Below are 23708 nucleotides of genomic sequence, written 5' to 3' on the forward strand. Positions count from 1 at the left end.
AGCTGTGAAGTAGCTGTTGTGAAAGAGGGAGGTAGGAAAATAAAATTTGGAAGAGTTGCTGGGCAGTGGTGAGGGCCTATTTGGGGCTGGAGCCTGTGACTTTGTAGCTGTATCGGTTTGCACTGTTTTATGATCTCTCCACCATTAGTTTAAAAAGAGAAAAAGTGGAAAGACTGCAGTTTTTAGGCAAGGGAGATTTCTTGCTCCTTGAGAAACCGCTTTTGAGTTTTGCAGTGAGGTCACTAGCTTGGGACTCAGACTTGGTTCTGCCCCTCAGAAGCTTTGCAGTATTGGGCAAGTCACTTTACCTTTGCAGGCCTCAGGTCACTCTCCTATAAAACTGAAAAACTTTGAGAACAATGGGAGAAGCTTTCCACAAGTTTAAAGGTAGTATCTAAAGGAAAATGATTATTTCTTTTAAAAGTCTCTTAGCAACTGGATTAAAAGCTGTTAAGAAAAGGATGGTGTCTGGGCCCCACCCTCAGGTACTCCCCTAGCCTTCTAGATAAGTTATCTTACTCCCCCAAGTCTAAGCCTTGGCTGAATTCAGGTTTGATAGGCAGAGGAGTTGCTGGGGATCAAGGCCCAGGCCAGAGACCTGGATAAGCCGTGATCTAATTATGTAACAGTAATGGTCATGTTACTGACTGCCTTCAAATTGGGTCTGCATCTGGATGTCTCAGCCAATGCCTTGAAAACCTATTCTGTCAATCCTCATAGCTGATAAGCTTGTCTGAGGGTCTCTGGGAGCAAATGTCTGCCTGCCTCCTCTGCTACTGCATCTCAAAGTCTGTCTCTATGGGACAAGGGTCCCAATTGAATGCCATCAAATACTGTACTCTGGCTTGCGGCTCTGGCTAAGATCACAGTTCCTGCCCTCAGAGGCCCGCCTAAGATTAAGAGAAGAGGATAAAAGGACATTAAGCAAAAACTAAGGAAAACTAAGAAAATTTGAATAAAGCATGGGCTTCTTTTTAGTTAATGACTATCAATATTGGTTAATTAACTGTAACAAATAGTTCTTATTTTATCATGTAGAATGCTAATAATAGGGGAAACTGCCAATGAGGTATCTGAGAACTCTATCTTTGCAATTTTTGTGTAAATCTAAAATTGTTCTAAAAAGTAGTCTAATAAAAAGACAGAGAAGAGGGTGAGATCCTAAATATCCAACTGTTTAGAAGTTTCCCATTGTCCCAGGCCATGTCTATGACCAAGAGTATTGGAGTGTGGCTTGGATACTATTGGTGGCATTTCCCACAATGCATTGCTCCCAGGAATGAATTCTGTTACTCGTGCCACCAAACCACAGTGCATAAGAGGTTGGGACCTTCTTTTCACTGGTGCTCAAAGATCTGCCTCGTCTTGATGGACTTCTAAGGCGAGAGAGATCTATCCTTGGGTGTGCAGTTCACTTGATTTTTGTGCTGTTTTTTGGCTTTTAACTTTTTCATTAAAATTTTTTTTTCTTAGGTTTATTTATTTTGAGAGAGAGAGCGTGCACAAGCAGAGAGGAAGGGCAAAGAGAGAGGGAGACAGAGGATCCAAAATGGGCTCTGTGCTGATAGCAGAGAGCCTGATGTGGGGCTCGAACTCAAGAACTATGAGATCATGACCTGAGCCAAAGTCAGATGCTTAACTGACTGAGCCACCCAGGCACCCCAGTTTTTTCATTTTTTTATAGTAAGCTCTGTGCCCAAGATGGGGCTTGACCTCACAACCCTGAGATCAAGAATCGCATGCTCTAGCAACTGAGCCAGCCAGGCGCCCCCACTTGATTTCTGGAATATTTGTTCCAGGAACTTTGTGGCAAGTAGATTCACAGAGCCCTCTGGATTAAGTGCAAATTGAAGTAAGTATCTGGTAAACCCAATGTAGCTTTTAGGATACTGAATTTGGAGTCAGAAGAGTTGACCCCTGGATCAGTTATTGGTTGTGTGATCTTGAGCAGGCACTTAACCTCTCTGAATCTCACTGAGTTCAGTTCCTTGAATCTTTATTCAGCTTCTGTGATGTACAGGGCATATTTGTCCTTGTCTTCAAGGAGCAGCCAGTCTTAGGAATATAAATAGATTTGTAAGGGGACGCCTGGGTGGCTTCAGTCAGTTCTAAGTGTCTGACTCTTGAATTCAACTCAGGTTGTGATCTCATGGTCATGGGATTGAGCCCCACATCAGGCTCCCCATTGATCTTGGAGCTTGCTTCGGATTCTTTTTCCCTCTGTGCCCCTCTTCTGCTCTTGTGCGCGTGCGCTCTCTCCCTCTCTCAAAATAAATGAATAGATAAAAATAGATATGTAAGTAATTCAGATACAAAACAAAATTTGTTAAGTGATATATACAAATTGTATACAGAGGAAAGGACCATTTATTTTGATCAGGAATATGTTTGGCACTTAAGCTGGTCTTTGTTGTATGAGGATCATCAGAAAAGGAAGGACAATCCAGGTCAAAGGAACAGTCTGAACAAAGGCTACTTGGGTGTGAAGGTGAATGCCATGTTCAGGATGCTGATAATAATCTAGTGTGTTTAGAACAGAGATTGGCAAATTTTCTGTAAAGGGCCAAATAGTAAATATTTTTCACTTCGTGTGCCATATGGGTGGGTCTCTGTGGCAACTATTTACTCAGCTCTGTTATTATAATGTGAAAGCAGCCATAGACAATATTTAAACTAATGGGCATGGCTGTGTTCCAGTAAAATTTTATTTACAAAAAACAGGCAGCCAATTGTATTTGGCTCAAGGGTCATAGTTTGCCTATTCCACTTTGGAGCGGAGAACTGTGAGAGGGAGAAAGGGAGGGAGAGGGAGAGTGTTGTGGGTTGAATGCCAGGCTAGTGAAGTTGTTCTTTATCCTGTAGGAGATGGGGAGCCATTCAGGATTTTTTGAGCAGAGGAATGATGTTATGAAAGCTGTGTATTAGAAAAATAACTGGTCGTTGTAGCAGATAGTTTGAATTGAAGGCAGAGGAACCAATTAGAAGTCTTTTGCTATAGATGAAGCAAGAGATAAGAACTTAGTTTTCTTATTTATAAAATTAGAATAATACTTCCTGTTCTAACTATTTTATGGGGTTATTGTGAAGATCCAGTAAGAAAACTAATGTAAATGTGCTTTGACTCCATAAAGTGTCACAGCATGATAAAGGTGAACTGTGACTTATAATAATTCTGAGTACTAACGGTTATTTTTCTGTTGTGGGAGTGAATTCTTTGGAGATATATAGTGGGGTGAGTCACTCACTGCCTGTTATTCCCAAGTAGCTTTGGAATGAACCCCTTACACTGTCTAGTTCCTGTGGACTAGACTTAACATCCTTAAATGCTGACCTCACCAGGGTCCTCTGCTTTTTTTTTTTTTTGTTTTTAATGTTTATTTAGAGCACGCACGCATGGAGGGGAGGGGCAGAGAGAGAGGGAGAGCAAGAGAATCCCAAGCAGGCTATGTGCTGTCAGCCCAGAGCCCAGCTCAGGGCTCAAACTCACAAACCATGAGATCATGACCTGAGCCAAAATCAAGAGTCGGATGCTTAACTGACTAAGCCACCCAGGCGTCCCTGCTTGCTTTTTTTTTTTAAATTTTGGAGTTACCCTTCCTCAAGCTGGGTAGAATCTTGGAGACTAGAACGAAAGAGAAAAAGAATTTGACTAGGAGATAGTTATAAAGATTCCTGGATTCTCCTGGGAGTATATGTCGAACTGTGTCACTGAAACTGTCACTCTTTTTTCTTCAGGGGATGTTGGAAATTACTATTATGGACAAGGCCACCCAATGAAGCCTCACCGAATCCGCATGACTCACAATTTGCTACTTAACTATGGTCTCTATCGAAAAATGGAAATATATGTGAGTTACTGGGAGCCCTACCCCTCCCTAACCTCATCAGCTCTGGTCATAGTTATTCATCTCATTTTTCTCAACTACTCATTCATCAAATGTGTTGAGTGGCTATTATGTGGCAGACACTGTAAATGATAGAGATTTCTGTTTTTAAAGGGTTCACTCCAGTGCTGGAGACTGACATGTATACAAATAAGTTGTACTATAGTCTATTATAAGTGCAATAATTAAAAAATGTATAAGATGCAGAGATAATAAAGAGTGAAGGAGGAAGGGAGCCTTGGAATGTTTCCTAGAGGTGATATCTGAGCACAATTTTAGAGACTGAATAGAAATTAGCCTGGAGTTCAGGAGGAGACCGACATTCTAGACCAAGGGAAAAGCATAGACAGAAGGCAAAAAGAGGTGAGAACAATATGATGTGTTGGGGAACTGCTACAAGTAGTTCAATGTGCAAGTAGTACTGTAGTGTAAAGTTCACAGTTATGAGTGAGGGGACCTAGAACTGGAGAGGCCAGAAAGGATTGGATGTGCTGTGCTATGTGACAAGCAGCTCTGACGGGCAAGAGTCAAAAAATCCAACGTTGAAATGGGGACTGTGTTGAACTAGACGCCCACGTCTCTAGTTACTAGAGAGCATAGACTATCTAAGTTCTTTAAAAAAAAATTTTTTTTAATGTTTGTTTATTTTTGAGAGGGAGAGAGAAAGAGACAGAGTGCAAGCAGGGGAGGGGCAGAGAGAGAGGGAGACACAGAATCGGAAGCAGGCTCCAAGCTCTGAGTTGTCAGCACAGAGCCCGACGCAGGGCTGGAACCCACGAACCGTGAGATCATGACCTGAGCCGAAGTTGGATGCTTAACTGACTGAGCCACTCAGGCTCCCCTAGACTGTCTAACTTCTTGACTCAGTTCCAGCTGATTTTTGCCCATTTACAAGTTTTTAAAGAGAAGCTGGAAATCTACATTATTATGTAAAATTGCCTGGGTTTCAAATATTGACCCAAGTTGGTTTTGTGGTTTGGTTTTTGTTTTTTAAAACATGTTCAAACAAAAACACATCAGTACATCTGTGGGCTAAATTTGGTCCAAAGGTTCCCAGTTTGAACCTCTTCTGGAGGCAGTGAGGAAAAAGTAATGGATTTTGTTTTATTTTATTTTTTTAAGTTTTTATTTATTTATTTATTTATTTAAATGTTTATTCATTTTTGAAAGACAGAGAGAGACAGAGCACAAGCAGGGGTGGGGTGGAGAGAGAGGGGGACACAGAATCCGAAGCAGGCTCCAGGCTCTCAGCCGTCAGCACAGAGCTCGACACGGGGCTCGAACTCACAAACCGCGAGATTATGACCCGAGCCGAAGTCGGACACTCAACCGACTGAATCACCCAGGCGCCCTTAAGTTTTTTTTTAATGTTTATACCTGCCATGGGGCTCGATCTCACAATCACAAGATCAAGAGTCTCCTACTCCACCAACTGAACCAGCCAGGGGCCCCCGGGCATGCATTTTAGAAGGAGGGAAGCCAGTTAGGAGGCTGTTGCAAAGATCCAAATGAGAAAATCAAAAAGGGCTGAGGACTCGTGTTGCCTTATGGTTAGAGCCTAAGAGTCTGTGGTTGAAGTCTGTGCCGGCAGCTTAAGTATCCTAGCAACAGCAGTATCCTTCCTCACCATTCCAGAGACTGAAAGAAGATGAGTCTTCTGTCTCAGATGGCCATGTTATGTCCCCAGAGCCACTGGAGGCAGCTGAGGAAGCAAGGAGGGAAGGGAGACAGAGGAGCAGACGGACCTTGGGACCAGAGAGCTTTTTCAGGTGTGAAAGGCAGCTGGGAATGAAAAACATAAAAAAGGTAGCAGAGGTTTTGAGGGACTCTAGGGAGGAGACTAACATTTAGATAAAGAGAGGATACCTAAACGTGGAATAGCAAGCACCAAGACCTTCCGGAGATGCCTCTTGCACGTGTATACCATGCTAATCTGGCCATGACTTGTCTCCTTTCCTGCCACTCCCCTCTCAGAACCCTCCAAGTCAGCCAGATCAGATTCTGCCTCTTTCCACCCCATCCTGATTGGGAGGAGTATTTAATCTGCCAGTCATATCTTACTCATCTTCAAAAGTCACCTCAAGCCTTCTTTCTTTCATTCAACAGATTTTTGTTGAGTACTTGTCATACCCCAGGGACTATATTAACCTCCATGAGTGATATTGAGATACTAAAAAATGGATCCGATCTTCAAGTGAGAGGAAAAATAAACTAACATTTATTGAAGATTGCTAGTTCTAAGCCAGAGCCACTTGTTATTTCGTGTAATCCATACAGCAACCTTAATTTATAGATGAGAAAACAAGGTCAGAGAGGATAATTAACAGGTTCAAAATCACAAAATCACATGAACTAAGACTCCAACTCAGATATATCTGGTTCCAGAGTCTTTATCTGTTCATTTGTCCTATTCCCTCTTCCCAAACAGCATTTTAACAAGAAGCCTAGAGGTAGAGTGTCTCAAGATTTTTTGGTGATGTCATCAGGGACCCAGGCTTATTCTGTTTATCCTTCTGCTCAATCATCCTTAGTTTATTTGATTTTATCCTTTTGTTTTTTGCCTTGAAATCACATGATGGCTGTCTTAGCTCCAAGTACCATGTCTTCATATGACAGAATCCAAAGAGGAAGGAAACAGGCAAAATAGATCATTTTCTACTATTTCCACACACACCCCTCCCCTTTTTATTAAATAGCAAAACCCTTCCTAGAAGTTTCCCAACAGATCCCCCTTTAAATCTCATTGGGTCATTTGCCATCCTTAGACTATTCACCGGCAATTGGCTTAGACTAATCACATTTGATCCCTTCGGCTGAGTACATTAACACCCAACCAAATTGAGATCTGTTAACAAGAAGGTAGAGAATGGCTCTTTGGGAAGCATCTAACAGTGGCTGTCATAGAGATAATAAATAATATCTTACTGGAAATTACTTCATCTGTGTGGTATTCTTATTGTAAACTTGTAAAGCAAAATTCCAGTATAATCTCTTTCTTAAAAATCTAGACTTGCTGCTCTCTTTAGTGTGATCCGTTTCCTTCTTTGGCCACTGAGTATGAATCTTCTTCAGTCTTCTTCCCCCAACAGTTCATCCCTTCTAGACTTCTCTGGGCTGTGATCCTAGTTTTCTTTTCCCAAAGCACAGATAGCCATTTTAGTATATGTCCTGAAATTGATGGCTTTTTGGGTCAATCCTAGAAGCAGCTCCTTAGACTTCTTACAGAAGTTGTTGTATTCTGGGGCATCTGGCTGGCTCAGTCAGTAGAAAATGCACCTCTTGATCTTGGGGTTGTAAGTTTGAGCCCTACAGTGGGTGCAGAGATAACTTAAAATCTTTAAAGGGGGGAAAAAAAGCAGTTTCTGTATTCCATCTCTGTACCTGAAGGAGACATGTAGAAGTCTTTCACACAGTTGGTCCCTCCCCCAATTCTGCCTCCACACATCTAATTAATCTCTCCCAGAATCTACATCCTCATTTTTCATCCAGGAACCTTCTTATTTACATAATCAACAATTCTGCTCTCTTCCTTGCCTTGGATGCTAATTTTGTATATTCCCAGGCTTCTTATTCATCGCCTTCTGTTCTTTTGTGCTTTTTTTTAAAAATGTTTTTATAAAATATTGAGTAGATATGAAAAAATTTTTATAAAATATGTGGAAGGTATAAAGAATCACAATTCACTTAATACCACCTAGTTTAAGAAAACAAACATTGCCATGACTGCTAAAGCCCCTATATGCTCTTCCCTGATCCTGTCTACTTTCTTCTTCCCCAGAGTTAACCTCTGTCCTGAATTTGGGACTTATTATTTCCTTGCATTTATTTATTTATTTATTTATTTATTTATTTAAAATTTTTGTTATTTTATTTATTTTTTTATTAAAAAAAATTTTTTTTTTTAACGTTTATTTATTTTTCAGACAGAGAGAGACACAGCATGAATGGGGGAGGGGCAGAGAGAGAGGGAAACACAGAATCGGAAGCAGGCTCCAGGCTCTGAGCCATCAGCCCAGAGCCCGACGCGGGGCTCGAACCCGCGGACCGCGAGATCGTGACCTGAGCCGAAGTCAGACGCTTAACCGACTGAGCCACCCAGGCGCCCCTAAAATTTTTGTTATTTTAGAGAGAGCGCGTGTGCAAGCAGGGGAGAGGGGTGGGGGGACAGAGAGAGAGAATCTTAAGCAGGCTCCATGCTCCCTGCAGAGTCCCAACTGGAGCTGGATCGCACAACCTGAGCCGAAATGACCCGAGCCAAAATGCAGAGTCAGATGCTCAACGAACTGGGCCACCCAGGCACCCCTATTTCCTTGTTTTTTAAAAATAATTTTGCCAGGGGGCGCCTGAGTGGCTCAGTTGGTTGAGCGTCCGACTTCGGCTCAGCTCATGATCTCGTGGCCAGTGAGTTCGAGCCCCGCGTTGGGCTCTGTGCTGACAGCTCAGAGCCTGGAGCCTGTTTCAGATTCTGTGTCTCCCTCTCTCTCTGACCCTCCCCCATTCATACTCTGTCTCTCTCTCTGTCTCAAAAATAAATAAACCTTAAAAAAAAATTAAAAAAAATAATTTTGCCAGTATGTATTCTTAAACGATACATGTTTTAGTTTTACGTGTTTGAATATTATGTAAATGGAATACAGTATTATTATGTGACTTACTTGCCTTTTTTGTTCAACATGTTCCTGAGAGTCATACATGTTGATGGATGTAGCTAGACTTATTTTCACTGAAAGAATATACTACAGGACATATGCACATATTTACCCTTATTAGATAATGTTAAAATGGTTTTCAGTTGCCACCAATGTAGAATTAAAGTTGCTCTCAGTCCTTGTCAGCACTTAATATTGTCATGTTTAATTTTTTTGTCTGTTTAGGTTGGTGTGAAATGATACTTACTATGGTTTTGATTAGTATTTTCCTGTTTACTAGGGAGATTGAGGATCTTTCTGTATGTTTATTGGTCATTCAGTTTTCCTTATTGAAGTCCCTATTCAAGCCTTTTATCCATTTTCTTATTTGATTGTTCTGTTTTTGTTTTTGTTTTGATTGGGCCTTAGATACACAGAATTGAGATAAAACATTATCCTTGGCTCATAAGCATCAAAAGAAGGTCCATTTTTGGTCTTTTTGAAATACGTATTTTTACTGTTTATTCATTAACTTAAATATTTTCGTAGTGCTATGAATATCCCTATTCGTACACCCCAATCACTCTTCTAAATTTTGTGTTTATTATACTCTTGTTTTAAAAAAAAAATGTTTATCCTGGGGTGCCTGGATGGCTCAGTTGGTTGGGCGACCGACTTTGGCTCAGGTCATGATCTTGTAGTTTGTGGGTTCGAGTCCCGCGTCGGGCTCTGTGCTGACAGTTCAGAGCCTGGAGTCTGCTTCCTTTTCTGTGTCTCCCTCTCTCTGGCCCTCCCCTGCTCACGCTCTGTGTCTCTCTGTCTCTCAATAATAAATAAATGTCAAAAAAATTTTTTTTAAATGTTTATCCTGTGTATATATGCCTAAACAATATATAGTAATTATTTACTTGTTTTTGAACTTTTTAAAAAAGGTGTCATACTGGGGCACCTGTGTGGCTTGGTTGGTTAAGCATCCAACTTCGGCTTAGGTCCTGATCTTGCGGTCTGTGAGTTTGAGCCCTGCGTTGGGCTCTGCTGACAGCTCAGAGCCTAGAACCTGCTTCAGATTCTGTGCCTCCCCCAGTCGCACTCTGTCTCTCTTTCAAAAATAAATTAAAAAAAAAACATTAAAAAAAAAAGGTGTCATACTATGTAATCTTCTGGGACTTGCTTGTTTTTTTTTTTTTTTTTTTTAAGTTTATTTATTTATTTATTTTTAGTAATCTCTATACCCAGTGTGGGGCTTGAACTCCCGACCCTGTGATCAAGTCACACGTTCTCCCAACTGAGCCAGCCAGGTGCCCCCTGTGCCTTGCTTTTATCACACAATATTATGTTATGAAAATCCATCCACCTTGCATATAGCTTTAGTTCTTCCACTTTTCTCTGATGAATAATATCTTATTGTCATTATACTTCAGTTTATCTGTTTTTCCATTCTTAATTTGTGTCTAGTTTTTTAATGTTGTGAGCAGCGCTTTGAATATTCTTGTACACGTCTCAGTTCATACGTGCAAAAATTTTGGCTGTTTCTCTAGTACTAGAATTGCTGGGCTGTAGGGTATGTGAATATTAAATGCCTCGTTGCTTTTCATTGTGGTCAAATGAATTTATAGTCCCACTGACAATGTATGAGAGATACCTTGATTCATATCCTTTCCTATACTTGGAATTAGACTTTAAATTTCGCCAACTAAATGAGTGTGAACAGTATGTGATTGTGATCTTGATTTGCATTTCACTAGTAACCAGTGAAACTGAGTATCTCTTCATATGTTTATTAACTATTTGTGTGTCCTCTACTGTGAAATGTTTTTTCCTTTGCCCATTTTTCTCTTTTTGGTTGTTTGGCTTTCTTTTTCTTACCAGTTTGTAGTAGTTCTTTTTTCTGGTATAGATAGTCCAGTGGCCATACATTGCTCCAAATATCTTCTGTTTTGGTTTTGTCTTTTCACTCTAAAGTATCTTTAATGAACAGAGATTCTTGATTTTAATATAGTTATATTATTTCCTTTATAAGTGCTTTTTGTGTTTTAAGAAATCCTTCCCTTGGGGTGTCTGGCTGGCTCAGTCAGAAGAGCAGGCGACTCTTGATCTCAGGGTCATGAGTTCAAGCCCCGTGTTGGGCATAGAGCTTACTTAAAAAATAAAAATAAAAATAAAAATAAAAATAAAAGCTTTATAGGTTTGCCTTCACATGTATTTACTATATCTAGAATAGATTTTTATGTCCATTGATGGATGAATGCATAAAGAAGATGTGGTATGTATATACAGTGGAGTATTAGCAATCAAAAAGAATGAAATCTTGCCATTTGCAACTACGTGGATGGAACTAGAGGGTATTATGCTAAGCGAAATTAGTCAGAGAAAGACAAATATCATATGACTTCACTCATACAAGGACTTTTAAGACACAAAACAGATGAACACAAGGCAAGGGTAGCAAAAATAATATAAAAACAGGGGGACAAAAACATAAGAGACTCTTAAATATGGAGAACAAACAGAGGGTTACTGGAGGGGTTGTGGGAGGGGGGATGGGGCACTAAAGAATCTACTTCTGAAATCATTGTTGCACTATATGCTAACTAACTTGGATGTAAGTTAAAAAAATAAAATAGAATCGATTTTTAAATATAGGTTTTTTTTAATTTTTTTTTTTTTTTAACATTTATTTATTTTTGAGACAGAGAGAGACAGAGCATGAACAGGGGAGGGTCAGAGAGAGGGAGACACAGAATCGGAAGCAGGCTCCAGGCTCTGAGCTGTCAGCACAGAGCCCGACGCGGGGCTCGAACCCACGGACCGTGAGATCATGACCTGAGCCGAAGTCGGCCGCTTAACCGACTGAGCCACCCTGGCGCCCCTAAATATAGTTTGAAGTAAGAATCCACTGAAATTTTTTCATTCCGCAAATACTTATTAAGCACCTGCTTTGTGCCAGGCATTGTGTATGGGTCTGTTTTTGGGCCTGTGTTCTGTTGACTTGGTCTGTTTATTGACGCATATGCCAGTACCCAGTGCTTAATTGTGATAGCTCTTCAGTAAGTTTTGACATCTAGTAGCACAAGTCCTCCCACTTTGTTCTTTAAAAAAAACAACTGACTTGCTATTTGCCCTTTGGGCTTCTTTTCTTTTTTTAATATTTATTTATTTAAATGGCAGTATTCTTTTTTTAATGTTTATTTATTTTTAATGTTTTACTTATTTGAGAGAGAGGGAGAGAGAACGTGAGCAGGGGAGAGGCAGAAGGAGGGGGGCGGACAGAGGATCCAAAGTGGGCTCTGTGCTAACAGCAGAGAGCCTGATGCAGAGTTCGAACTCATGAACTGAGACATGAGATCATGACCTGAGCTGAAGTCAGACGTTTAACCAGCTGAGTCACCCAGGAGCCCTTTGAACTTCTATATAAATTTTAGAACTAATCAAGTGCTGGGATTTTGGTTGTAATTTTATTGAATCTTTACATCATCTTTTTTGTTTTGTTTTTAAGTTTTTTATTTATTTAAGTACTGTCTACATCCTATGTGGGGTTCACACTTAAAACTCTGAGATCAAGAGTTGCATGGTCCTCTGACTGAGCCAGCCAGGCACCCGTGAATCTTTATACCATCTTAGGGAGAATTGATATTTTGAGAATATTTAGCCTTTGCATCAGTGAACATGGCATATTTCCATTTATTTGGGTCCTTTTATTTTATTTTTTATTTTATTTACATCTTGTCTGTTTTTTTAGAGGGAGGGAGAGCACGCAAGGAGGGGCAGAGAGAGAAGGAGACAGAGAATCCCAAGCAGGCTGTGCCCTGTCAGCACAGAGCCTGAGGCGGGACTTGATCTCAGGAACTGTGAGATCATGACCTAAGTGGAAGTTGGACACTCAACCGACTGAGCCACCCAGGCACCCTAGATTTTTTTTTTAATGTTTATTTATTTTGGGGAGAGAGAGCTCAAGAGCACATGCACGCACAGGGGAGGGGCAGAGAGAGTCAGGGACAGGGTATCAGAAGCAGACTCTGTGCTGTCATCAGAGAGCCCAATGCAGGCTTGAACTCACAAACTGTAAGATCATTCCCAAACCAAAGTTGGATGCTTAACTGACTGAGTCACCCAGGCACCCCTGGAAATATTTTCAAAGTAATTACAAAAATTTTGTTTTTAATGTTTATTTTTGAGAGAGAGAGAGAGAGCGCGCGCGCGCGAATGCGCACAGGGGAGGGGTAAAAAGGGAGACAGAGAATCCTAAGCAGGCTTTGCATTGCCAGTGCAATGCCCCATGTGGGGCTTGAACTCACAATCCATGAGATCATGACCTGAGCTAAAATCAAGAGTCTCTTGCTCAGCTGACTGAGCCACCCAGGCTCCCCTCCAAGTACTTCTTTTTAATGCTATCATAAACTATCTTTTAAAATTTTTATATTTAGGTTGTTTACTGGTATAGAGAAATGTAGTGCAATTCTTTTTTATTTAGACATATATCCAGGGTCTCTGTAGATCTCTTTCTACTACCTGTTGTTTCTGTGAGCTCTCACTCGTAGTGCTTTGTTTCCTTGCATGTTTTGTAATTTTTGACTCTGCGGTCATATTTTTTGGAACTTTGTGGCCTGGGATGAAGATAGGTTCTTAAAGCAAGATTTGCCTTTACTTTGTAAAAGAGGTAGCTTTTGAGATGGGCTTTGTCCTTGTTGAATGTAGTACATGAGGAACATGGAATCAAGGGGTGGCTTCTGTCTTAAACATTTGGGTAGTTGGTGGTGAGAATAGGAACCCTGGGAAAGAAGAGCATAGGAGAAATAAAGCAGTGGATGCAGTCAAGATTATGGAGGAGGTGTAATGAAAGGGATGGGCTGTGGATTGAAATGGAAGTCAAGAAAGGGTGTTGTTAAAGATTATAATTAGTTTCTCAACCTGAGTGGATATTGGTGTCATTAACAAGAATATTAAAAGAGAAGTCTGGAAGTTAAATATGAATGCCTCTCTATAAGTTGTTAAATCCAGTTGAATTTGAAGTGCCTCTAGGATTCACAGGTGGAGCTGGCTGGGAGGTTGTTGGAATGTGAATCTGGAGCTCAGAACAGAAATCAAGATGGAGTGAGTCTGGGTGGGCATCTATATAGAATGTAGAGTTAAAGCTCCATCTACAACATTGCCATGAAGGTAAAAGGCTTAATACAATAAAAACAACTTCGGGGGTTCCTGGGTGGCTCAGTCAGTTGAGCATCCGACTTCAGTCCGGGTCATGATATCACAGTTTGTACCTGACATCAGGCTCTGTGCTGACAGCTCAGAGCCTGGAGCTTGCTTTGGATTCTGTCTTCCTCTCTCTCTGCCCCTCCCCTGCTCATACTCTGTCTCTTTCTCTCTCAAAAATAAATAAACTTAAGCAAACAAACAACTTAGTATTTGGAGCCAAGTCTTGCTTCTTTCACTATGAGTGTGGTATATAGAACAGTATCCACCTTTTAGTCTTACATTCTGCCTTATACCGAGGATTAAACAAGCACCAAATAGTGCCTGGAGCCAGACCTCTGGGTTTCTATCCCAGTTTACCAACTGTGTAACTTTGGGCAAATTACTTAACCTCCCTGTGAGCAGAGTGAGGATAATAATAGTATGGAGTTTAAGAGGTTGTTGTAAGGATCACAAAATCACATACAGTGCCTGGCACAGGGTAAACGATGTTATATGTGTATTGAAAATGCTTTATAAACTATAAAGATATTCATAATTGGAAGAGCAGAGGGTCATCTTCGAAGAAGACCTACCTTTAAGGGATGAGAGGAAGAAAAGAGAATTTTTAAAAAGAGGGAAAGAGGACTCAGAATGTTGGGATAATCAGGAAATGACCATGTCAAGGAAGGTTCAGTGGGGAGGGTGTGATGAGAATTGTTGTGATGATGATTTATAAAAGATTTCCTATCTATTTCAGTTATTGTTAGTCACCTCTTTTTCTTAAACTCTTGGAGCCATTTGGACCATAACTATTTAAAAAGAAATAAGAGTTTGTAAGCATTTCACAATTTACAAAGAGATTTAACTATCTCCTCCAATTCTCACACTGTTAGGTAGAAGTTGTTGCCTCTATTTAGTAAGTGAGAAAACTGAGGCTCACAAGGTAGACTTGCCCAAGTAACAGAGCTTGAGTTGCAGTTCTGTTTTTTGATACTGAATCTCCTTTGATAATCCTATATGCCTAATTAGATCGCAAGTTTCCTGAGGCATTAATCTAATCAGTAATTCCTTGCCTAGCTCAATGCTGGGTGGCTCTTCTCTTAGTGTTCAAAGTAGACTAAGTGAAGAGTGGCTTGGGTCTGGAATAACATGTCCTTTCTCCCCTCTTCCCTCTAGCGCCCTCACAAGGCCAATGCTGAGGAGATGACCAAGTACCACAGTGACGACTACATTAAATTCTTGCGCTCCATCCGCCCAGATAACATGTCTGAGTACAGCAAACAGATGCAGAGATGTAAGTCCATTCTGTTCCCTCCTTACTCTCAAGGCCCCAGTTGGATCTGCCCTTCAGTTGCAGAGGCTTACCCTGCCTTCCCTTGTATCTCCCATTCATCCCACACTTGATTTCCCCTGCCTTCCAAAGATGCCAAAGTGCAGCTCTTTTCTCCAGTCTAGCTTTCCTTGTTTCTTGATTATAAAGAATAGTGTTCGATCTTTGTCTAGTTAGGTTCACAACAATATGCCAAGAAAACCGTGATTGTTGTAATGGAAAACGCACTGACGTAGGAGAGGGAGACAGAGATAGAAGTCCCAGCTCTGACTCTTAACTGACCAGGCTGGTCACTTCCCCTCAGATTTTTCTTTCGTAAAATGGACTGGATGTCATCCCATACAACTATAACTGCTCTCACTTTGTATTAATTGATAATCGAGGGGCCACTTAGGACAGATTCTAGATGATGTAATCTTTGAGTTGAGGTGATTCTACCCCTGCTTCCTGAGACTTGAAACAGGTGTCATCTCGGAAGCTACACTCAGTTTGTAGGAATTAATGAGGCTTATTTTAGCTATGGGAGAAAATGTGTTTAAATTTGGAAAAAACTTATATCTGACTTCTCCCTGTGTTATTTTAGAAATTATCTCTTAGCACCTAATATCTCATATAATAAAACAATGAAACAGCATTGTCCAGAAGTTTTGATTAGCTTGTAACAGTTTATTTGGAAATATCAGCAAATCTGTGGCACTTGTTGCTACTGGCCACAAGGTAGTCTGACTCCCAAGGCAGAAAGTTTATTTGTTATAATAGTTGTGCAGTTGTAATGATTACAGAACCACAGAGACCTTTTTTATTTTTTTATTTAAAATTTTTTAATATTTATTTATTTTTGAGAGAGAGAGACACACACAGAGAGCGAGCGGGGGAGGAGCAGAGAGAGAGGGAGACACAGAACCTTGAAGCAGGCTCCAGGCTCTGTGCTGTCAGCAGAGTCTGATGCGGGGCTCGAACTCATGAACTGTGAATCATGACCTGAGTCAAAGTCGGACGACTTTAACCGACTGAGCCACCCAGCTGCCCCTATGGTTTTTTGTTTTTGTTTTTGTTTTTTTACAGAGGCCTTTTTTAAAGTATTATTACCACCCACAACTCCAGGAGCTGCTGCCCCTGTAAGTGCAGTATTTGCTCTTTGAATTGGCAGGATCTTATTTCCTTCCAAGATGAGACAAATTCCTTTCTTTGCTCTAGATGGCTTTAGAGCTTTTCATAACCTATCGAGGCCAGTGATCAGGCTCCACTGTCAGCAAAGAGGACTCTCATTAGAGAAGCAGCTTGGTATTGAGGCAAGAAAATGAGTTATTTTTTGTTTAAAAAAATTTAAAAAAAATTTTTTTTTCACATTTATTTATTTTTGAGACAGAGACAGAGCATGAACGGGGGAGGGTCAGAGAGAGAGGGAGACACAGAATCTGAAACAGGCTCCAGGCTCTGAGCTGTCAGCACAGAGCCCGACGCGGGGCTCGAACTCACGGACCATGAGATCATGACCTGAACTGAAGTCAGATGCTTAACCAACTGAGCCACCCAGGCACCCCTCTTTAAAATTTTTTTTAATGTTTATTTATTTTTGAGAGAGAGGAGAGTGCCAGTGGGAAAGGGGCAGAAAGAAAGGGAGACACAGAATCTGAAGCAGGCTCCAGGCTCCAAGCTGTCAGCACAAAGCCTGATGTGGGGCTCAAACCCACAAACCGTGAGATCATGACCTGAGCCAAAGTCGGATGCTTACTGACTGAGCCACCCAGGCACTCCAAGAGAATGAGTTTTGATGTCTTGGTTTGAATCCCTTAGCTCTACCACTTAACTGTGTGTTCTTAAGCAAGTCCTCTAGCCTCTCTGAGCCTTGTTTTCTCTTCTTTAAAAGGACGACAATAGTGCTTATTTCATAGTGGAGGTTGTCGGGGATAGGTGAGATAGCACTGTCAATGAAGCACTGACTGTCAATGAATAGTAACTTTTGCTGTGATGACTTATTATTTTCATCATTTTCCAATCTGTCAAGGCAGACATAAAATATTAGGCCCTCAGGAGTGCCCAGGTTTGGGTCTGACTTCCAGTTTGCTCCAGTTTTCCTGAAACTAGCATTCTAAGATTGTGCATTAAAAAATTAGGTCTGGGATTTTCTCTCATTGAAGATGGGTTAGGAAGGATGAGGTTCTCTATGGACTTAAGGTACCTTACTGACTTGACTTACAGGGTTATAGAAAGATGTCACTTAGTGAAGTGCTGTATAACCAGGGGTATCTTCAGAAACAATAACAGCGATGTGTGAGCTGAGCTCTTTTTTTTTGTATTTACCAACACCTAACCTAGGAAGTTATACATGTAATAAGACTAAATAAGTTAGGTTTCCTTGCTCTTGGCTAGGATGTAATAAACATTTTGTGGTCATTTTGAGACTTTGAGAACTTTGATCAGAAGTTCTGATCTAATATTTTAATTAGTTAAAATGGGAACATGATGAGCAGTGGGCTTCCTGACAGCCTGACTCAGCCTGCCCATTTGCAGTTGGTCCCCTGGCAGCCAGCCTTGGCCTGCCAGGGAGTTCGTGGCTTATTGGGCTGAGGCCTTATTAAAAATAATAATAAATAAAAGGGTGCCTGGGTGGCTTAGTTGGTTAAGCTTCTGACTCTTTTGTTTGTTTGCTTGTTTGTTTATTTGGGCAGGGGGGAGAAGGGCAGAGGGAGAGGGAGAAAGAGGACCTGAAGCAGGCTCTGTGCTGACAGCAGAGAGCCCCATGTGGGGCTTGAACTCATGAACCACGAGATCATCACCTGAGCTGAAGTCGGACGCTTAACCAGCTGAGCTACCTGGGCACCCCAAGTGTCCAACTTTTGATTTTGGCTCGGATCATGGTCTCACAGTTTTTGGGATTGAGCCCTGTGTCAGGCTCTGTACTGCCAGTGCACAGCCCGCTTGGGATTCTCTCTCTTCCTCTCTCTCTCTGTCCCTCTCCTGCTCATGTGCATGCACGCATGCTCTCTCCCTCTCTTTCAAAATAAATAAATACTTAAGAAAATTAAAAAATAACAGTGAATAAAAAATAAGATGGATTCAAACATGAATAAGTGCAATTTTTTTTTTTTTTTTTTGCCAGATTATCAGAATGTGAAATGTGGTGGAAAATGATAAAAGGGAATTATGGTGGTAAAATTTGAAGATATTGTCATTGTCATCTTTTTTATAGATGTATAAACTGAATTTTCCAGGGTCTCCTAACAAGGTAGTGGTAGAATGGAGAATGGAACTTGTCTCTTCCTGATTCTATAGTATTTTTATTTTTATTTTTTATTTTTATTTATTTATTTTTAAATTTTTTTAACGTTTATTTATTTTTGAGACAGAGAGAGAGAGAGCACGAATGGGGGAGGGTCAGAGAGAGAGGGAGACACAGAATCCGAAACAGGCTCCAGGCTCTGAGCGGTCAGCACAGAGCCTGACGCGGGGCCTGAACTCACGGACCGCGAGATCATGACCTGAGCCGAAGTCGGACGCTTAACCGACTGAGCCACCCAGGCGCCCCTCTATAGTGTTTTTAAATATGTTGCATGTAAAATATTTCAGACACACACAAAACGTATAAAAACATAATAGAATGTACATCCATGTACCTACTACCTGCCTACCTTTCTTTCTTTCTTTCTTTCTTTCTTTCTTTCTTTCTTTCTTTCTTTCTATTTTGTTTTAATATTTATTTATTTTTTTTTTTTTTGAGAGAGAGACAGAGTGTGAGCTGAGGAGGTGCAGAGAGTGGGAGACACATAATCCAAAGCAGGCTCCAGGCTCTGAGATGTCAGCACAGAGCCTGATGCGGGGCTCGAATTCACGGACTGTGAGATCATGACCTGAGCCGGAGCTGGATGCTCAACTGACTGAGCCACTCAGGCACCCCCTTTTTTTTTTTTTAAGTTTATTTATTTTTGAGAGAGGGGGACAGAGCATGAGCAGGGGAAGGGCAGATAGAGAGGGAGACAGAATCTGAAGCAGGCTCCAGGCTCTGAGCTGTCAGCACAGAGCCCGATGTGGGGGGCTCAAACCCACAGACCGCAAGATCATGACCTGAGTCGAAGTCAGACACTTAACTAACTGAGCCACGCACGTGCCCCTACCAACCTTTCTTTCTAGGAAACAAAACGCTGCCAATACAGTTGAACCCCCCCCTGGGCACCTCCCCTTGGTCACACACCCTTTCTGTCCTACTCCCCATTCCACCCCATTACACCACCACAGTGGTATAAGCCCTCTCCTGAAACCCCTGTTAATCCCATGCATCTTTCTGCAGGGTGCTTTTTACCACCTTCTCCACCTTCCTCCGCTCTCTCATCTCTCACCCAGTATTGTTCTCTTCAGTATAATGCCACCCTAAGAATAAGAAAAGTATTTGTGATAGGAAGAGGAGAACCCATACAAGAGTCCTCCCGGGGCGCCTGGGTGGCTCAGTCGGTTAAGCGTCCGACTTCAGCTCAGGTCACAATCTCGCGGTCCGTGAGTTTGAGCCCCGCGTCGGGCTCTGTGCTGATGGCTCAGAGCCTGGAGCCTGCTTCTGATTCTGTGTCTCCCTCTCTCTCTGCCCCTCCCCCGTTCATGCTGTGTCTCTCTCTGTCTCAAAAATAAATAAACGTTAAAAAAAAAAAAATTAAAAAAAAAAAAAAAGAGAGTCCTCCCTAGTCTTACAAATTAGTCCAGGTGAGGGTTTCCATTTCCCCCCTTTCCGTCTCCAATCACACAGCTTGTTGAACTGGGAATAATGGGCTGGCCACTTGAGCCACATGTTGGTTTGGGGCCTGAAGGGAAATATTTTTTTCTCATATCTAAAATAACCATTTTGTGGGGTGCCTGGCTGGCTCATTCAGTAGAGCATGCAACTCTTGATCTTGGAGTCTTGAGTTCAAGCCCCATATTGCTCTTAGAGCGTACTTAAAAAAAAATAAATAAATAAGACATATCCCACATGAGAGTATAAACAAAACTCTAGAAACCTAGGCAGGCCAAACCCAATGAAAGACAAAACAACCGGAGGAGGCATTCAGTTGCCAGTGGATAGATAGCTTGGCCCCAGGGACCAAAGTTCTTATTGACACAGCCTCCCAGTGTTTACCCCGGAAGTGGGGGTGAGAGCCACCTACTACTCCTTACCCCGTTATGCAGGCCACACTTCCTCAGAGCACTTGTCTTGGCAGGGCACCCTCCCAAGCTTAGGGCAGTGCCAGAGTTGGTAACGCTCATGGTTATTGCAGACTTTGAGCTTCAGCTGTCTCTCAGAAGGTTACACAGTCCGAGCTGGGCTCTGCTACCCTCCTCATTCTAGGGCTTCTCCTTGCTCTACTTTGGGAATCCCAGTTGATAGCAGTGGATGTAGTAGGAAGGCTAGGGCAAGAGAATAAGGATCTAGCCTACCCTTGCCTCTAGTTTCCTGTGTCTCGTTGATGTCTCAGTACTTTCCTTTTCTGTGAGAGATGACTTGGAGCCTTAAGGTTCCTCTCTAGCTCCGTGACTACAGCCCTCAGGTGTGCTTCCCTTCCTGTCTTTCGTTTGTTTGCATTACTATTTGCATCCATTTCCTCATTATGTGTTAGTTTGTACTTTTGCCCCGTTAGGCCTGAAATAACCTTACTCCAGTTGTCACTTGTAGGTGTAGTAGAAAGAGCACTATACTGTATGGGTCAAGACACCTGGACTCTGATTCTGGTGCTGCCATTGTCTTGTTATACAACCTTGGCAGCTCACTTAATTCTTCGTATCTGTTTGTTCAAGTACTTACTTGCTATATTCTTCCCCACATAAGATTTCTGTTAATCTTCTCAACATTTAGGTGAGGTGGATATCATGATTGCTTGTTAAAGATAATAAGCCAGGGGTGCCTGGGTGGCTCAGTCGGTTAAGTGTCCGACTTCGGCTCAGGTCATGATCTCACGGTTTGTGAGTTCGAGCCCCGCATCAGGCTTTGTGCTGACAGCTCAGAGCCTGGAGCCTGTTTCGGATTCTGTGTCTCCCTCTTTCTCTGCCCCTCCCCTGCTCATGCTCTGTCTCTCTCTGTCTCAAAAATAAATAAAACATTAAAAAAAAATTAAAGATAATAAGCCAAAGCTCTAAGAAGTTAAATGACTTGACCCAATCACAAAGCCAGTAAGTAGTAGAGCCTGGACTAGAACCCAAGCCTTCTGAATCCAAATTCTTTGTTTTTTCCCATGAGCTCATAAATATGTAAACAAAAAACTAAAGGAATTGTGGAAACTAACTTTCCCCTTCTGTCTTTCAAGTCAACGTTGGTGAGGACTGTCCGGTATTTGATGGCCTGTTTGAGTTCTGTCAGTTATCTACTGGTGGCTCTGTGGGTAAGGAATATACCTCCCTCCTCGAGGGCAGTGCTGGGTTGTATTAGTGAGGTCTGCCTTTTAGGCCACTATCCTAGTAGGGCTGATCTGTGACCCCATAAAATGGGTCTTGTGAGTTTTTACCTTAGGTCTTTAAAATATCCTTCTGGTTCAGTCCCAGCCCAGGTTCAGTCTCTGACATGGTACTGACAGGTGTCCTTGACTGTCCTCTCCTACCCAGAGATCTTACATACTGGAATTCCCTGCAGACCTCGTGGGGTTGTTGAGATGCTGTACATAGAAGCAATTTGCAAACTGCAAAGTGCTATAAAAATGGGAAGTGTCATCATCTGTGTCTTACAAAAGAGCATGGTAATTACCTTTAGAGGTCAGAAATACTCCTCACGTATCTCCCACTTCCATTATTAACTTCTAGACTACCTCCAGGATTACTCTAAACCCTTTTTTAACAAATATATATTTTCCTATGATCATTGTTTGGTCTCTTCTCCCCTTCCCCCTGCCTCTCAATATAACCTCAGAAAACAAAGATGTACACAGGAAAAAATTACCCACAATCATACTGTCCAAAGATAATCATTACTACCATTTTGGTGTTTGTATATGCATTCTTTTTTGTTAGTATATATCTGGATATAACATATACATCCATATTTTATAAAAATGTGTCACGTGTATATAGTTTTGTGTCTGAATTTTTTATTTAGTAAATCTTTAAGATTTCTTTGGTAGTCTATAGCATGATTTCTAGTGGCTTCAGGATTATGCCATGTTATGGACCAACGTCAGTTGATATAATTGGTCCCTCTTGGATCATTTGGCTTGTTCTGTGTCTTTATTGCTGTTAAAGTTACATGCCACAAATGCACCTGCATACACAAGTGTATATTTCTCTCACTTCTTGGGCCTGTTTGTGCTTTGAGCTTCTAGTTCCTTTAGTATCTTCATCATTTTTTGACCATGAACCATGGTAAGAAATACATTTACTCTTGCAATCCAGGTTGTGCACACACACTGTCATTCTGAAGCCAGTTTCACAGAAGAGCAACTTCCTTTACTGTTATTTTATTCTAGTCTGTTTTGTTTAAAATTGTGTGTGTATAAACACACACACACACACACACACACACACACACACACACACACTAATCATGACCCACTAAACCAATTTTAAGGCCTACTGATGGGTTTCCACCTTCAGTTTGGAAAAAAGTTGTTTAGAGTAGCCAGCCAATGTCGTATTTACTCCCTGTTAGAATAAGGAGGGAGGGAGAGAACAGTCCAGCGATTGAATAGGCAGGTTCTACCTCTCACCAGGTTTCCTGGGCTTCTTGGGGAAAGGGGGAGAATGGCTTGCTAACAGTCTTGTGTTCTCTCTTTCACACCCAGCAAGTGCTGTGAAACTTAATAAGCAGCAGACGGACATCGCTGTGAATTGGGCTGGGGGCCTGCATCATGCAAAGAAGTCTGAGGCATCTGGCTTCTGTTACGTCAATGATATCGTCTTGGCCATCCTGGAACTGCTAAAGTATGCCTGCCTGGCCTTGTCTCTTGGAGGAGCACCTTAGGCCAGGTTCCCACTTCCCTCTCCCCCTGGGCTTGCCTCCCTAGTTTGCTTTTCCTAGCGGTGTGCTGGCTAGGATGTGTTCAGTGAGTGTCTCTGGCTGGCCATCCTCTCTTTGACGGGGTCCCGGTTTGATTTGAGCCCACGGCAAGATCAGGGGCAGGTGCTGCTCAGATCCTGCCTCCAGAGTGTCCCTGTGTGGCTGGAGTTGAGCCTGGCTGTAGAGTAGGAAGATCGGACTTGGTCGGCTTGGTCAGGCCTCTGGAGACACCCTGCCGCTCTTCCACCTTCCTTCAGCCAGTTTCCACGTCTCTGGTGCTTAGAGATACCTGAGGGAGGCAGCCAGCCCGGTAAGCTGGGACCTGGCGCCCTTGGCGCGTCCCACTCCCAGAGAGCCGCCAGACCCCTGACCCCCTTCTGATCCTAGGTATCACCAGAGGGTGCTGTATATTGACATTGATATTCACCACGGCGATGGCGTGGAAGAGGCCTTCTATACCACAGACCGGGTCATGACTGTGTCCTTTCATAAATACGGAGAGTACTTCCCGGGAACTGGGGACCTACGGGTGAGAACTCCCTTCAGGGGCCAGCCAGCTCACCCCTAGCTGCCAGCTCTAACTCTCCTATCTCATGTCACCAGAAACCACTTCCTGCCCCTTCTGCCATTCAGAATGCCATACCCCAGCCTAGGGTACCTGCCCTGGTCTTCCCTCCCTTATTCTGGAGGAAGGGAATGATGAGACACAAAGGGTTGGGAGGGATAGGGGTCTCATGACTCATTGCAAG

General features: G+C 42.1%; 1 protein-coding gene and 1 non-coding gene across 6 annotated transcripts in view; one reads left to right on the plus strand and one right to left on the minus strand.

Annotated features, from left to right (window-relative positions):
• Positions 1-23708, plus strand: part of HDAC1 (histone deacetylase 1) — a 31634-nt gene that overhangs the window by 2819 nt on the left and 5107 nt on the right. For 3 of the 5 annotated variants that reach the window (XM_042996302.1, XM_042996298.1, XM_042996300.1), the window contains exons 2-6: positions 3736-3848; positions 14861-14978; positions 21281-21355; positions 22745-22883; positions 23347-23488. In XM_042996302.1, coding sequence (XP_042852236.1) covers positions 3736-3848; positions 14861-14978; positions 21281-21355; positions 22745-22883; positions 23347-23488 — 587 coding nt within the window. Of the gene's footprint in view, positions 1-316; positions 388-3735; positions 3849-5343; positions 5654-14860; positions 14979-21280; positions 21356-22744; positions 22884-23346; positions 23489-23708 lie in introns of those variants that run through there. The other 2 variants (XM_042996299.1, XM_042996301.1) reach the window with 2 other exon arrangements.
• TRNAR-UCG lies at positions 7901-7985 on the minus strand. Its single transcript has one exon. It is a non-coding gene; the product is annotated as a tRNA-Arg (tRNA).

The sequence above is a fragment of the Panthera tigris genome, chromosome C1 (genome assembly GCF_018350195.1).
Source record: "Panthera tigris isolate Pti1 chromosome C1, P.tigris_Pti1_mat1.1, whole genome shotgun sequence".
In the NCBI taxonomy this organism is placed as follows: Eukaryota; Metazoa; Chordata; class Mammalia; order Carnivora; family Felidae; genus Panthera; species Panthera tigris.